A 15,339-nucleotide genomic window follows, 5' to 3' on the forward strand; every position below is an offset into this window, starting at 1 on the left:
TTGGGGTGTTCCCACTTCCAATGGGTCTTGTATGGTTTGCTTGCTTTCTGCTTTGCTTTTTTTGCATTTCCGAAGGGTCTTGCACAGTTTGTTTGCTTTTCCCCTTTCCCCCCCTTAGGCCAGAACGGATTAATCGCGTTTCCAATGGGTCTTGCAGTGTTGGGGTGTGGTTTTTTTGGGGGGTTGGGTTTTTTGGTGATTTTTTTTCTTCGGTCAGAATGGATTAATTGCATTTCAGTGAGAAATGGTGCTTCGACTTCTGACCACTTTGAGTTACGACCGGAGTTCTGGAACCAATTAAGTTTGTAAGTTGAGGCACCACTGTACTCCACTGTTTAACCAGTCCCACTCCCTCTCTGAGTTTCCATGGCAAAGTGGGAATTCAAACCCTGGTTTCTAGAATCCTAGTCCATCACTCTATGCTTTAGCTGTGGATTTCCTGCTGTGTCAGGGGTCAGGGGGTGCACTCTACAAATCTCTGATTCTATGAAAAAACAATTCCCAGATGAGAAATAACAAATGTATAGGTGGCATGTTTACGCTAGAAAGGTACAGACACGCCAGAATATTCAGCCGGCACAGCAACAGATCTTAGAAAGAATACTTTTTTGAAGGGCAGGTCCCAGAACTCCCTACCCAGCACGAGTTTTTCCAAGCTCTGCCCTGCAGGCAAGAATCTGTCTCGCCTCAATAAGTAGCAGAAGCAGACCATTTTTGGTCTGATCGAAAGAATCCTCATAAACTTTTAACTCGTCTGGCTGGGTGGTCAGATGCCTTTTCCGGCCTCGCTTTGAAGCGAGACATGAACTAGACGGAAAGGGCAAGACCCAGCCAGTGTACTCCAGAAAGAGGTGGTTCCCGGCAACGCCCCCACACTAAGAGACCGCGTTCGTTGTGACGTCAGGGAGAGGGCTTTTTGGGAACCCTTAGGTTCAGAACAAAATTGGAATGTACCACGTCCTCTGGAAAGCAGGGGGAGCGTGAGCCAGCATTCAACCCCAAATCTGCTTCTCCTGCTTTCCTTCTCCAGAGGAAGGGCCACGTGTCTGCGCGGCCCTTGATACGCAAGCTTTCTTCTACATGTATCCTTTGTGTGAAAAACTGGAGGGAGGAAAGCGCCTTAGCTCCCGGGCCCTTCCTTCTTCCCCCCCCCCCGCTTGCACTTGGTAGCTGCCGATGGCGTCAGTGCCGGCTGGAGGTGTGTGCTCCGTTTCAAGGGACTGGACCTCCGGCAGCGGCGATTAGCGTATTAAGGAGAGGCGGGAGCGGCGATTATTCTCCTGGGATTCCCTTTCAAACGGGTACCTCCGGCTCTTTCTTCTCCCAAAGGAGCGTTTACTCTGGCTCGGAAAGGCAGACAGCCGCCGGTGTAGCAGGTGCAGAGTAGGCCGGCTTCCATTGGCTCAGGCGGCTTCTCCCCCTTGCCCGGCACCTTCCAGTTGTCTTCTTCCCGGCTTGCCGCAGGTAGCGTTATTATGTATCAGAGTCCCGCTAGGTCCCTGTGTTCGGCCCTCGCTAACCTCTGCTGCCCGCCTTGTTCCGCCACGTCCTCGACCCGGCTGCTCCGGTCCCCTGGTTCGGTGAAGAGAGCCCTCTCCCCGCCAGCCCTCCTGGCCTCCTCCGCCTCGACTGCCGCCGGCCTCCCTACTCGCTGCGGCTGTTCTCCCGCAGCAAGCTCAGGTGCGGCGAGTTCGCCACCAGGTGAGTGCTTGGAACCCTGGGGAGCGAGCGTTCCGCGGATGGAACGTTCAAGTTCGGGCGTTCTAATTGAAACCCTTCACTCTCGCCCAGAAAGGGGAGTGGTGGATTATTGTTAGAGCGGGGAAATGTCAAAGTCTTTCAGTTATATAAACCGCCTTGAGGCTTTTTTAAGGAGAAAGGCCGGCTAAAACTATGTTAAATGAATAGATATGAATTGTCAGTTAAGAAAATGCCCAGCCTGTGGAGTCGAAAGCTATTTTAGAGGTCTAAATAAACGTATCATCCACTGTTGTTTTCAGATTTGGTGTTTATGAATTCCTATTTTATAAGGCTTAAGGGAAATCATTACACAATGCTCCTGTAAAGACTTAATAGTTCTTATTACTGTATTTGTCCTTGGTCGATTTGTTTCACCAAAAAGATATCACGTGCTTTGAAAATCAGGAAGAAATCACTGATCTAGTTTGGCAGCCTTTACTGTATAGCACCCTGATATGGACTGGGATGTGTTGGGTTAAGTGAGTATCAATAATATTCCCACTGTAGTCATTCCTGGCAGACTACAGTTGGTTAGATGAATTTCTGCCCCTTGAAAATTCGAAAAGCCAAAAATGTATTTAAAATAACTGCTAAGATGCAGTTTGACATATATCTACTCAGAAGTAAATCTCACAGAGTTGATTGTGTGAGTGTGTGTGCGTGTTAACAGCCTCAGTATATATATGTAGAAACTTATCTTTTGAAAATCTTAAATTTGGAATACTTTATTATTCCATCCTTCTAAAGTCTGACTCAGAAATGAGAAGCTATTAGTAGTGAAGGCTTCTTGCCTGCAGTTGCTCACCCTCATTGCAGCACAAATAGCAAGGGAACAAATTGTTCTTAGGAATCTTTTTCACTTTTCCCTGAATCACGTAAGAGAAAAGGGCTGAAGCATCTGCCTTGTAATCTTAGCTGCAGAAGAATCCTGTCCATATCCACTGGAATGTCTTTGGAGTCCATGGTTCAAGACTTGTATCTCAAATGTACTTCTTATCTCTTGCCTTTATCTGTCTCCATTATAAATTACTTACGCGATGACTGTATATCATCGTATTGTTATGAGGCCTTGATCACAGCTCAGTGTTAGAGAACATGCTTTGCAGACAGAAGCTATCCAGGTCCACTTCCTGGTATGCCATATAAAGAAGATAAGGAAGGAGCTGTGCCTGACCAATATTGGAGACTGGTCTTGGGAAATGTAAGTTCCTCATTGTGAAACCACAAAAGGGGTAGGAGAGAGACAAGTGACATTTGAACTTCAAGCTCATCATCATCATTTTTTAAAATAAAACAAGCAAGTAGGAAATCCAATAAATAAAAAAATAATTTTTCCCCTCCTGGTGCGCAGCCTTTTCAGAATGGGGGCTATGTTTGATGTCACCTTAATGGTTTGGGATCAGTACTCCAGGTACACACATACCAGCAAACTCTTGTTGGAGGGTATAATCTTCTTTCCCTGCCTTGTCCCAGTGTAGAAAGAGCCATCTGTATGGGGATCTGTGGAGGAAGAAAATGAAAATGTTCTCACTATCTGCCATAGTGATATCCTCATTCAAATTGCTCTTTTCTTGGTGCAGTAAAATTCCCGGGGGGGGGGGGGGGGAGAGATAAGAGACAGTAAAGACAGCAACACAATCTGTTTAGACCAGTGGTTCCCAACCTTGGGTCCCCAGATGTTCTTGAACTACAACTCCCAGAAACCCTGGCCAGCACAGCTAATGGTGAAGGCTTGTGGGAATTTTAATCCAATAACATCTGGAGTCCCAAGGTTGGAAACCACTGGTTTAGACCCATGGCCCAGCACTGTGATGTTATGAATTTCTGTACAGTGATATTATTTGGACGTAATCCCAACTAAGTGTTCAATACCACTTTCTCACATCTCTGTTCCAAGAAGTGAAGCCACAAGAAGTAAGATCCTGAAAATAACCACTTTTTCTTAGAGCTGTGAATCTGGCATGTTTTGATGACTGCATTGTTCTGTTGCAGTGAATTTGATTGACTTTGGATTAATTATGGCATGTGAGATCTGTGGATTCAGGGACCCTGGTCGTGGTCCCCTGTTTGTCCATCCTTGGAACTTCTGTCTTGCTGAAGCACTATGTGCTGAGACAACACTTTCAGGCTTTGAGTAGCACAGGTCAGGAAGACCAATTAAACATTTTAAAGCTGGGGATTGTGTGGGTTATTGATTTCCAAATCACATTCTCTGTGGTGATGCCTGAGAATCCACTGCATGCTTTTTAGGGAGTAAGCCCTGTTCAGCTCACTGGCTTTATGCCTGAGTAAATATGCTGTTTAACCTACAGTGTGTGAAGTGACTCTGTCAGTTGCTAGAGTGGATGAATTCTTGCAGATTCTGTGGATGGATTCTGCAGGTATCAGCAGTCTTCGATTGACGGTCTGTTGCATAAGTATGAATGAGTAACCTGCTGTAAATTACAGTGTGATGACTCAGCAACTTGTCAGACCTGTTGGAGGCAGCCGCACTCTGCACCATGCTGGACAGAAGAAGCTGGTAGACTTTCATACTTCATTTCTGAGGCTCTGCAGGGATCTCACCCCACCCACCTACTCTCCCCAACCATTACAACACCTTGATGGCTCTGACAAGCCAAGTGTAAAGTCGTAACAGTACAATTCTTAAAAGCCTGTTTGATGAAGAGGCAGCAGAATGTGTGAAAAAAGATACACACACCAGTTCCCAACCTGTCATCTTCCCGTTGTGTTGGGCTGCCACTCCCATGATCCCCCAGCCATTGCTAGCTGGAGCATTATGGGACTAGAGTCCAACACAGCTGGAAGACTGAACACTGTGAACCTCTGCCCGAGGCTACAGCTCTTTAAGGTGGAGCAAAGCATCTTTCTTATGGAGTAAGTTGATAAAAGGCTAGGACTGCAAAGGTTCCCATAGGGTGTCTGCCTTTCAGCTATTAGGAGGTGAGCTGGTTTTATGTTCTTAGAAAGAAAGCTGTGCTGTACTTATTGGGGATAGGATACTACATTAGATTCTTTGTTTCAGTGGAGCCCCAGAAGTTTTATCTGACCGGCTAGGACACTGGCCTGCTGTGCAGTGCAGAAAGCAGAATTAATTGCAAGCTATGCAGTTACCTCAGCTCAGGAAAAAAATATAGGATATTGCAAGATCAGCTCAGGGCAATGCAGACATGACACAGTAACTTGGTTGCGCATGAAGATCTTGAGGTGGGGAGAAGGGAAGGAACACCTGTGCATGCAATTGGATGCTTGCTGATGGTTTTGAGAACCCATTCGGCCAATAAAGGTCAATATTGCAAATATTGATTCCAAACACTGCAGAGAAGGGTGGTGACGGGGAATCACAGATTAAAATGACCATGCAATATGTATGTGTTAAGTGGGCTTCAGCTTTTCTGGTGTCCTTTTCTTCTTGGTTTATTTGTGGTTCAGTCTATCCTCCCCTTCTCCAAAGTGTATTATTTAGTGCTGTTCAGGTTCACTTCAAAATTGCAAACAAGCTGAAACAGTTTTGCATCGCAATTACTTATCTCCATAGGCTGTGTCAGTTGTGTCTCAGATACATTTGTATCCTGGAATACATTTTTTAATTCATGGTAAGGAAATTGTATCCCTAGCCTTTCTCTAGATCTGTTTTGTATCCACGTGTTGGTACAGTGCCTCAGATAACAAAGGCAATGATGGCTTGTGTGTTTTTACAAAGGAAAAAGAATGGTTTTGCACCAGGTTTTAATGCTCAGTTGGCTTCCTATATATAGCATTGCCATGAATACTGGACCTGCTTGATTGGCAGATGCACCACTGCATTGTGCAATAAGGGAAACCTGGATTTCTGTTAATCAAGGATGGATCTGAATTGTGTTACGACATAAATGGAGTATTCAGTTGTCGGGATGCTTGATAAGCTGTCTAAATTAATCCATCAATTTCCTTGCTCTTGAATAAAGGCAGTTTGCCATTACTGGCCTTCAGTAATTCAGATTAGGGCTGCCATAGGGATATTCTACCCATCTAGAGCCAACCAGGTGTACTGATTGAAATATCAGGCAAAGTCTTGTGAGTCTTGAGATCGAATCCCTATTCAGCCGTGAAACTCACTGGGCAGGTGACCTTGGACTAGTTACCTTCTCTCAGATTACCTTACAGGGTCATTGTGGTAAAATAGTATTTTAAAATGGTAAAGAGACATCTACAGTTTTTTCAGGTCATTGGAGAAAAGGTAGGATGTGGTTTAAAAAAAAAAAAAGATTTCATACTCATCTAAATCCGGTTGTACCAGGGCATTCCTTGCCTTAGTTCGGTTTGGTTCAGTATTTCTTCACTAGTTCCTTTTAGGGAAAGGAAAGGAATGTGGTGGGGGCAGGGAGGGAGAAGTAAAAGGAGAGACCCACAGTGTAAACAAGTTAGAAATATGTTCCCAGTCTGCTCAAAGGTAGATCACACTCTCTGGAAAGTTTGAAGATAACTTGAAACAAGCATGTTCATCCAAAGTACACATGCCAGTGGTGGGTGTATTGCTTAAATCTTACTTTCTACTCTGCCTTGTGTACAATTGCCATATCAGTTTGGATATGATGACCTCCTAAGAATTTGGCTAGAAGGATGTTTATGAGAGAATCTCTCCTTATTCATGGAAGCAATTAAGGTGGCAAAGCAGGCCAGGTGGTAGCGTAGTTTGTTCAGGCATTTGGATAAGAATTTGTGTCAATATAAAAGTTAGATTTTTTCGGTTTTCGGGGACTCACAATGAGTGAGCAGAAGTGTATTTGTCAAAGGGGGCAGCAACAAACTGAAGCCTGTGTCTGTTCTCTCCCAGTGGGCCAGCATTCAGCTTCTGGAGTAAGGGATGGGTGAAGCCAGCTTTTAAAAAGTACAGTACAATAAATCCATCAACATCTACATTTTAACATCAGAGCTTAGAAATGTTACATTCCTGGACAATAGCTTCCAGAATCCCATATTGCCTGAAGATTGTAGGAATTGTAGTCGGAAAAAAATATTTTTTCCAAGGTCTACTATATAAGGCATGGAATTGCTTTAATAATAGAATCATGAAGTTGGAAGGGGTCCTATAAGGCCATCGGGTCCAATGCCCTGTTCAGTGCAGGAATACAAATCAAAGAATATCGGCCAGGTGGTTGTCTAAATTTCTCTTGAATGTATCCATTGTTGGAACACTCACCACCTCTAGAGGCAATTGGTTCCATTGCCATATTGCTCTAACAGTTAGGGAGTTTTTCCTGTTATTCAACCAAAATCTGGCTTCCTGTAATTTGAGCCCATTGTTGTGTGTCCTGCACTCTGGGATGATCGAGAACAGATCCTGCCCCTTCTCTGTATGACAGCCTTTCAAGTATTTGAAAAATGTTATCATATTATTCCTCTGCCTTCTTTTCTCAAGGCTAAACATGCCCAATACTTTCAGTCATTGCTCAGAAGGCTTGGTTTCCAGCCCCCTGATCCTCCTTGTTGCCCTCCTCTGTACTCCAGTTTGTCAGCATCCTTCTTGAAATGTGGTGTCCAGAAATGATCACACTACTCAAGATGAGGCCAAACCAGTGTTGAATAAAGGGGAACTAGTACCTCATGGGATGTGGAGATTATACTTCTATTAAAAGGTAAAGGTTCCCCTTGACAATTTTTTTTGTCCAGTCGTGTTTGACTCTAGGGGGTGGTGCTCATCCCATTTTTCAAGCCGTAGAGCCAGCGCTTGTCCGAAGACAGTTTCCGTTGTCACGTAGCCAGTGTGACTAGGGAACACCATTTTACCTTCCCACCAAGGCGGTACCTATTTATCTACTCGCATTTGCATGCTTTCGAACTGCTAGGTTGGCGAGGAGCTGGGACAAAGCGACGGGAGCTCACTCCGTCATGTGGATTCGATCTTGTGACTGCTGGTCCTCTGACCCTGCAGCACAGGCTTCTGCGGTTTAGCCCGCAGCGGCACCACATCTATTAATGCAGCCTAAAATAGCATTTGCAATTTTTTTTTTAGCACATCGCACTGTTGGTGATATTCAGCTTGTGATCTACAATGAGTTGAAGATCTTTCTCGCTCATAGTAATGTGTGAGGGCATCCTGGCTTATTGTACATGAGCAGATTCAATGTTAGAATTTTCTAGAGCTGCTAGCTAATTATGACTGGGAATTTTTTTTAAAAGACTCTTCCATTTGTAAAGGTTCCACACAAGCCCAATAGGTGTCACCAGTGAGCTAATGTAACTAGAATAAAATGCTCACATGACATTGGAAGCTGGCAGTTCTGTATGAGATTCACCATTATACTTGTTTACTGCTCACGCGGATGCACTCATCCAGTTTATCAGGTGTGTATTCTAGATGAAATGTCTTCGTTCAGTGCTCTGGGTTTTTTACTTGGTATACTGCAAAGCCGACTTCGTGGAATAGACGGAAGCTTAACAGTCCTGGAAACTTATTTGAGTTTGTACAGATGAGGTATGATGATTCATTTTCATACAGATTTTAACCTGTACCATCTTAACAGTTGGGCAGAAATAAGAGTTACAAAGGAGAGTCATCTCCTGGTGCGGTGGAAAGCAAGGTTTTGAATGAGCAGGTTGTGGACATTTTTAAAGAGGGTGGGATTGTTGTGCTTTTAAAGCCTTAAAAACCTTGTGGGATTTAATTCAAAATGTGCTGCTATTTGGACATTGTTTGTATGTTTGACACTTGGAAACTATCAGAAATAAATTTGTCTTTGTACGAAAATGTAACCACCCCAGCCAGCTTGGCAAGTGAACAGAGTACTGTACATACTTAACTGTAATAGCGGTGCTCAATGTGTTAAAGGCAGCACTTAGCAGCCTGCAGGAGGCTAATTAAACAGTACCCCACAGACTGTTCCGTACAACCTCTAGGGCAGTGAGAGCTTTTTTTTGACAAAGTAGGTGAATCTTTAGCAGTCATGGCACGTTCTGCATTTGCTGGGAAAATGAAATTGTTGAGAAATCGGAAGCAGTACTGCCTGTTTTCAGAGGACAAAGTAAACCACAGGCTCAGACCTGCTCTTAATAATTTGCACAGTCAAAGCTTCCGCCATTCCACACAGCATTTCAGAGATCTGTAGCAATAATAGCTTGTGAGCCAATTTTTTTATTTAAGATCATACAGAAATATTTCCCTTGGTTGCCTTTAATGGGTAAAAGGCAACAGGTGCTGCTGCCGTGGCCTCTTCTTTGCAAAATGCCAGGGGTACACAAACGGACAGGACGTTCGTGACCGCTTTGGCCTTCCTTCGATAGTGGGAAGTAAACTGTGACGTTTGTGTCACTTGGCAGATGTGGGAGATTACATAAGAAGCCAGACTGTGCAATGAGAAGCAGCCCTGTTTGGTTTATTCTGTCGTTTTTTAGTCGCTGCTATTATTGGCATGAAGTTTCATGGTATAGTCTGGTGGAAAATGTCTGGCATGGACTCAGTCACCTTGGGATTTGAGTCAAAATGAAAGGCTTAACAGACAAGTGGAAGAAAGCTGCTGTCCTCGCCACTAGTCGGGTCCTATGTGCCTTAAACTGATTCGTCACAGAAGCTTTCATCATGGAATGCTCTTGTGCCAAAAGTTGTTAAGTATTGGTAAGTGACATTCCATACCAGAGGGAGCCTTCATCTAGAAGATTTAAGAGGAAAATTGCACATAGCCTTCATGACAAAGAAATGGGACCTGTACTTTATCTGCATATATCCCTTTAGGAATGAGTATTGATTTCTCTATTCATAGACTGATGGTTTCTAGTTCAAGAGACATTTACCCTTGTGGGGAACCAGTAAAAATGTGCATTAATTTATATCAAATCCAAGCATGCAGAAACCTTGGACAATATGTACTCTGCACAAATTGTCAATCACACAGCTAAATGACAGCTGGCTGATTGGTTGATAATTACAGTCCTTCCCATTATCTGCTCCCCCCCCCCCTTTGCCCATTCTGAGTTCCTTCCAGTGTGGCTTCAAAACCAAGCAGATTATATCCTTAATTATAAGGGCTGGGTGAGTTTAGAGCCACATTTGGTGATTTGTTGTTGTTGTTGTTGTTGTTGTTGTTGCTTTCAGAGTCTTGCAGCTAACATGGCCAATGGCCTCATCCTGTCCAAGCTGCATAGGAAAGGGGATTTCTCATACTTGGATCAGATGCTGAATGTTTTTCTTTACCTCTTTTGCAGTGTATCCCATGGGCAACAGTACAAGCAGGCTGTATAGCGCGCTTGCAAAGACTTTAAGCAGTGGTGCTTCTTCCAAACATCAAGAGTATCTGGAGCAGACCAATCCTGACCTTTTGGATCCTATAGATCCTAAGGATCTGCTTGAAGAATGCCAGATTGTTCTTCAGAAACGTCCTGCCCGACTCCAGAGAGATTTTGTTGACCTGAGGACCAATTTTGCTGCAAGCCACCGATCCATCAGAGTCATGCAGTGGAACATACTTGCCCAAGGTATGAGCCTTGCCAAGATGCTAATTGGGAAATGGTCATCAAGCCACTGTAGTATCAACTCTGAATTCTGTAAATTGTATCCAATGATGGTCATTCTGCTGACCCACAGTGTCCACTAAAAAATAGGGAGAGAGGCATTTGGAAAATTCCCAATTCTCTTCCCATCATTCCTCCTCTTTCAGAGCCTGGATGATTATACTGGGATATACAGGGAAGGAAAGTTACTAAAAATTCCCATCCAGCAACAAGGATCTTCCGTCAGCTGAGAAGCTGCCATTGTATACATTTTAAGTGTTTTCTTCTTGCTGTGTCTTCTAAATAGTTAAAATGAAGGAGCAAAGGGATAATCAATGCATAATCAATGCATCTGACTTGGATGCTGTAATTGATACAGACCCAGTGGATGTAACTTTGGCCCAGGCTTGTTCTGTTTTAATGGATACTTTTCAGTTGGTGCAGCTTCATGATGTGGGCAAGATTCTTGGAGAGGTGAAAGCCACCTCATGTGTGCTGGACCCTTGCCCTTCTTGGCTCATAAAAGCAGCAGAAGAGGAACAGCCAATTGGGTATGGGGAGTACTAAATGCCTCCTTGCAGCAGGGTAGGACCCCTGCTTGCTTAAAGGAGGCAGTAATAAGGCCACTATTGAAGAAGCCCTCCCTGGATCCCAGTGTACTGGATAACTACTGGCCAGTCTCAAACATCCCATTCCTGGGCAAGGTACTGGAGCATGTAGTGGTTTCTCAGCTCCAGGGATTCCTGGAGGAATTGGATTATTTAGGCCCATTTCAATCTGGTTTCAGGCCTGGTTATGGGACAGAGACAGCTTTGGTCGCCTTGGTGGATGACCTACACCGGGATTTGGAGAGGGGGAGTGTGTCCCTGTTGGTTCTGCTGGATCTCTCAGTGGCTTTTGATACTATTAACCATGGTATCCTTCTGGGATGGGACTCAGAGGCACAGTTTTACAGTGGCTCCAGTCCTTCCTGGAGGGGAGTACTTAGAAGATGGTGCTGGGTGATTCCTGCTTAACACCCTGGCCATTGACCAGCCATTCTGTTTTGTCCTCAGGGTTGTGCTTTGTCACCCATGCTTTTTAACATCTACATGAAACCGCTGGGAGAGGCTGTCCAGAGTTTTGGGGTTCAGTGCCACCAGTATGCAGATGACACCCATCTCTCTCTCCTTTCCACCTAATTCCAGGGAAGCTGTCTTGACTCTAAACCAGTGCTTGGCATCAGTAATGGGCTGGATGAGGGCAAACAAAGTGAAACTTAATCCAGAGAAGACAGGGGTGCGCCTGGTTAGTCAGAAGGCAGATGAGAGAATAGGGATACTACCTGTGCTGGATGGGGTTACACTCCCTCTGAAAACTCAGGTCCGTAGCTTGGGTGTAATCCTGGATTCATCCCTAAGATTGGATGTCCAGGTCTCGGTAGTGGCCAGGAGTGCTAAAGCTGGTGCGCCAGCTGCGCGTTGCTTGAGATGTCAGATCTGGCTACAGTGACACATGCCTTACTTACATCCCAGCTCCCACCAACCTAGCAGTTCGAAAGCATGCAAAATGCGCGTAGATAAATAGGTACCACCATGGTTGAAGGTAATGGTGTTCCGTGTCTAGTCGCGCTGGCTACGTAACCATGGAAGATTGTTTTCGGACAAACACTAGCTCTATGGGTTGGAAACGGAGATGAGCACCACCCCTTAGAGTCAGACATGACTGGACAAATTGTCAAGGGGAACCTTTACCTTTACTTTACTTAACACACTCTATGTGGAACTGCCTTGGAAGACGTTCAGAAACTTCAGCAGGTGCAAAACTCTGCAGCCGGACTACTGACTGGGGACAGCTAGAGGGAGCATATACAGTGGTGCCTCGCATAACGAGCACACCGTTTAACAACGAATTTGCATAGCGATCCGTTTTTTGGGATTGCTAATGCGATCGCATACCGATGCTTTCTATGGCCGAAAATTGCTTTGCGACGATCGGTAAGTGTTTCGCTTACCGATTTTCGCATAGCGATTTTTTAAAAACAGCTGATCGGCGGTTCCAAAATGGCCGCCGGACGCCCAAAATGGCCGCGTACAGCGTTTTCGCGCCCTGCCTTCGCTTACCGAGGGCGCGAAAATGGCGGCCGGATGGGGAAACACCACAGAACGGTGAGTTTTGGGCCCCATTGGGTTTTTCCGTTCCGTATAGCGATGTTTCCCCATAGCGACGGTTAATCCGGAACGGATTAACCTCGCTGTGCGGGGCACCACTGTAACACACCTGTTACAAGAACTATACTGGCTACCAGTCTGTTTCCGAGCCCAATTCAAAGTGCTGCTCATTACCTATAAAGCCCTATACATCTTGGGTCCAGGCTACCTGAAAGACCATATCTCCCTATATGTACCTTCTTGGCAATTAAGATCAGCAGAGGAGGTCCTCCTCTCTGTCCCGATAGGGACACAGGAGAGGGCCTTCTCTGTGGCAGCTCCCACGCTATGGAATGCTCTTCCTTGGGATATCAGGATGGTCCCTTCCCTTTTATCCTTTCAAAAAAAGCTAAAGACCCATCTCTTCAGGCAGGCTCTTAACAATTATAACTGAACCCCATTTCAGCAGAAATTTTAATGTTTTTTGTTTTCAAGTATTAATCTTTTGATTGTATTTTAAGTCATAGCTTAATTTATCTTTTTATATTTAACAGAGTTGAATTCTTGGGGTTGTGGGAGTAGTATATCCAAGTGTTTGTCAAGAATGTTTGGGTAACAAGCAGTGAGCAGTTCTGTGCAGGCACAGAAACCATCCAAAATCGCATCAAACTTACCTTCATTTTCCCCAGCCCCACCCCCAAAGAGGCATATTGCCATTCCAGTCCCCCCCCCCAGTTTTTGACTAGGTCACAGCCCCTCCCCACAATGTTTAAAGACCCATAAATGTCTACCCCACCCCAACTAGAAGTGGACTTCTAAACATGCCTGTTATTTATTTATTTATTTATTTATTTATTTATTTATTTATTTGATTTACACCCCGCCCATCTGGTCTAAAAGACCACTCCATTTGAGATGAGGTAGTAGTTTTGATTTTTGCAGCCTTGGAGGAAACATGGGTGCTCACTCCTGTTGTAGAAACCAGGGAAAGGTAAGAGGTTTCATAATTAGGGAGGAACTCTAAACATTCCAGATTAAATTCTGGGTTCAATTAGCAAAGTATCATACCTGAAATCCTGTGGACACTCAAAGACAACCCCCAAGATAATATCTAAGGAGCATGGCCAATGGGAGTTTTAGTCCCAAAAAGGAACCTTTCCAAGCTGCAGGCTTTCAATTAGTCACTTGCATCTGGACTCTTTAGTACATTTAACTTTACCATGAGGTGAAATGTGTCTTTTCTAGAGAGCTACTGGGTGCATATCAGGCTACTCATTCAATTAAGTTTTACTAGGATTGGAAATCACTGAATCATAGAATAACTGAATTGGAAGGGGCCTATAAGGCCATCAAGTCCAATCCCCTGCTCAATGCAGGAATCCAAATCAAAGCAAATCTGACATGATTGTTCAGTTTTATTTTGAATGCCTCCAGCATTGGAGCACTCACCACCACCCAAGATAACTGATTCCATTGTTGTCCTGCTCTAATAGTTAAGAAGTTTTTTCTGATATTCAGCTTGCATCATTCCTGAAGTAACCCTGTGGGTATCTGTTTTCATTCTAGCTCTTGGAGAAGGGAAGGACAACTTTATTCAGTGTCCTAAGGAAGCTCTACAATGGGAAGAAAGGAAGTGTCTAATTTTAGAAGAAATCCTTGCCTATCAACCAGATATTATGTGCCTTCAGGAGGTGGACCACTACTTTGATACCTTTCATCCATTACTTAGTAGAATGGGTTACCAAGGTACTTTCTTCCCAAAACCATGGTCTCCCTGTTTAGATGTTGAGTGTAACAATGGACCAGATGGCTGCGCCCTTTTCTTCCTTAAAGACAGATTTACTCTCATCAACAGCACCAACATCAGGTTGACTGCCATGAAGCTCAAAACCAACCAAGTGGCTATAGCTCAAATACTGAAATGTAATGAAACTGGCAAACTCTTCTGTGTTGCTGTGACTCATCTGAAAGCTCGCCACGGCTGGGAGAGATTTCGATCTGCCCAAGGGGCTGACCTTCTTGAGAACCTAAAACAGATCACCCAAGAGGCAGAGATTCCTCTCATTGTCTGTGGCGACTTCAATGCTGAGCCTACTGAAGAAGTGTACAAGGAGTTCTCCAACTCCAGTCTGAATCTGAACAGTGTTTATAAACTCCTGAGCAGTGATGGGTTGTCAGAGCCTCCATATACCACGTGGAAGATCCGCCCCTCTGGAGAGTGCCGGCACACACTAGACTATATCTGGTATTCACAACATGCCTTAAAAGTAAATGCTGCTCTCAATCTTCTGACTGAGGAGCAAATTGGACCGAACAGACTGCCATCCTTCAATTACCCTTCAGACCATCTGTCTTTAGTATGTGACTTCACTTTTAATGAAGACCCTGACCGGCTTTTATAGTTAGTTGTGGTTTAGAGAGTTGTGCACGTATTATTTTTTAAAATGTACTGTTTATGCAGCCAGTGGCCTTTTAAAATGGGGCCCTGAAAACTTTGGGGGAAAAGGGGTATTTATGAATGGAGAACTAATGATTTATTTTCACCTGTAACCTCAAAAGATGTTTGTCATTAACACCTAGTAAAAAATTATCTCATGCCAACTTCTTGTTTGTAGTATATTTTATAATTATGTCACTTGGTTAGAAAAATTAACTGTACCCATATTTTCTGTTTGAAAAAGTACTTTGGCAATAAATGCACAGATCATCATGCATTAGTGTAGTTACCCTCTATGCGTATATTATGTGGAGACACTGGGCCAAAGATGCAAAACACACACAGTAGGGTTCCCATTGACGTACATACACATACTGTGTTCAGAGTTGTAGAAATAAATGACCAGTAATTCCGTCATAGGACCCTTTTTGTTCTTGAAATGCAAATGCCTAGCAGACTTAATTAAAACATTTCCAAATGTGACCTGAATTGTATCTCCTAAGTGAATTGAGGAAAAATCGTTCAAACATAGCAAGGTTGTGAAGCTTTGCAATGGATAGATCTTTC

General features: G+C 44.1%; 1 protein-coding gene across 5 annotated transcripts; it reads left to right on the top strand.

Annotated features, from left to right (window-relative positions):
• The first annotated feature begins 1,041 nt into the window (after positions 1 to 1,041).
• Positions 1,042 to 14,936, top strand: NOCT (nocturnin). Of its 5 annotated transcripts, none has more exons than XM_020783083.3 (3): positions 1,042 to 1,701; positions 9,922 to 10,191; positions 13,902 to 14,936. In XM_020783083.3, the coding sequence occupies exons 1-3, from the start codon at positions 1,476 to 1,478 to the stop codon at positions 14,735 to 14,737; spliced, it is 1,332 nt and encodes a 443-aa protein (XP_020638742.2). In that variant the 5' UTR covers positions 1,042 to 1,475; the 3' UTR covers positions 14,738 to 14,936. The 5 variants fall into 5 exon arrangements, with proteins under 5 accessions (XP_020638742.2, XP_020638744.1, XP_020638745.1 ...); XM_020783085.3 differs by having other exon boundaries at positions 1,217 to 1,464; XM_020783086.3 differs by lacking the exon at positions 1,042 to 1,701 and adding an exon at positions 7,087 to 8,197.
• Positions 14,937 to 15,339: the final 403 nt, after the last annotated feature.

Source organism: Pogona vitticeps, chromosome 5 (assembly GCF_051106095.1).
Source record: "Pogona vitticeps strain Pit_001003342236 chromosome 5, PviZW2.1, whole genome shotgun sequence".
NCBI classification, from domain to species: domain Eukaryota; kingdom Metazoa; phylum Chordata; class Lepidosauria; order Squamata; family Agamidae; genus Pogona; species Pogona vitticeps.

What these genes read in the sequence shown, in the direction of transcription:
- NOCT (XM_020783083.3), top strand. Translation starts at nt 1,476, where the DNA reads ATGTATCAGAGTCCCGCTAGGTCCCTGTGTTCGGCCCTCGCTAACCTC. An exon ending in TGCGGCGAGTTCGCCACCAG is followed by an intron (nt 1,702 to 9,921) that starts GTGAGTGCTTGG and finishes CCTCTTTTGCAG; the next exon opens with TGTATCCCATGGGCAACAGT. An exon ending in GTGGAACATACTTGCCCAAG is followed by an intron (nt 10,192 to 13,901) that starts GTATGAGCCTTG and finishes TTTTCATTCTAG; the next exon opens with CTCTTGGAGAAGGGAAGGAC.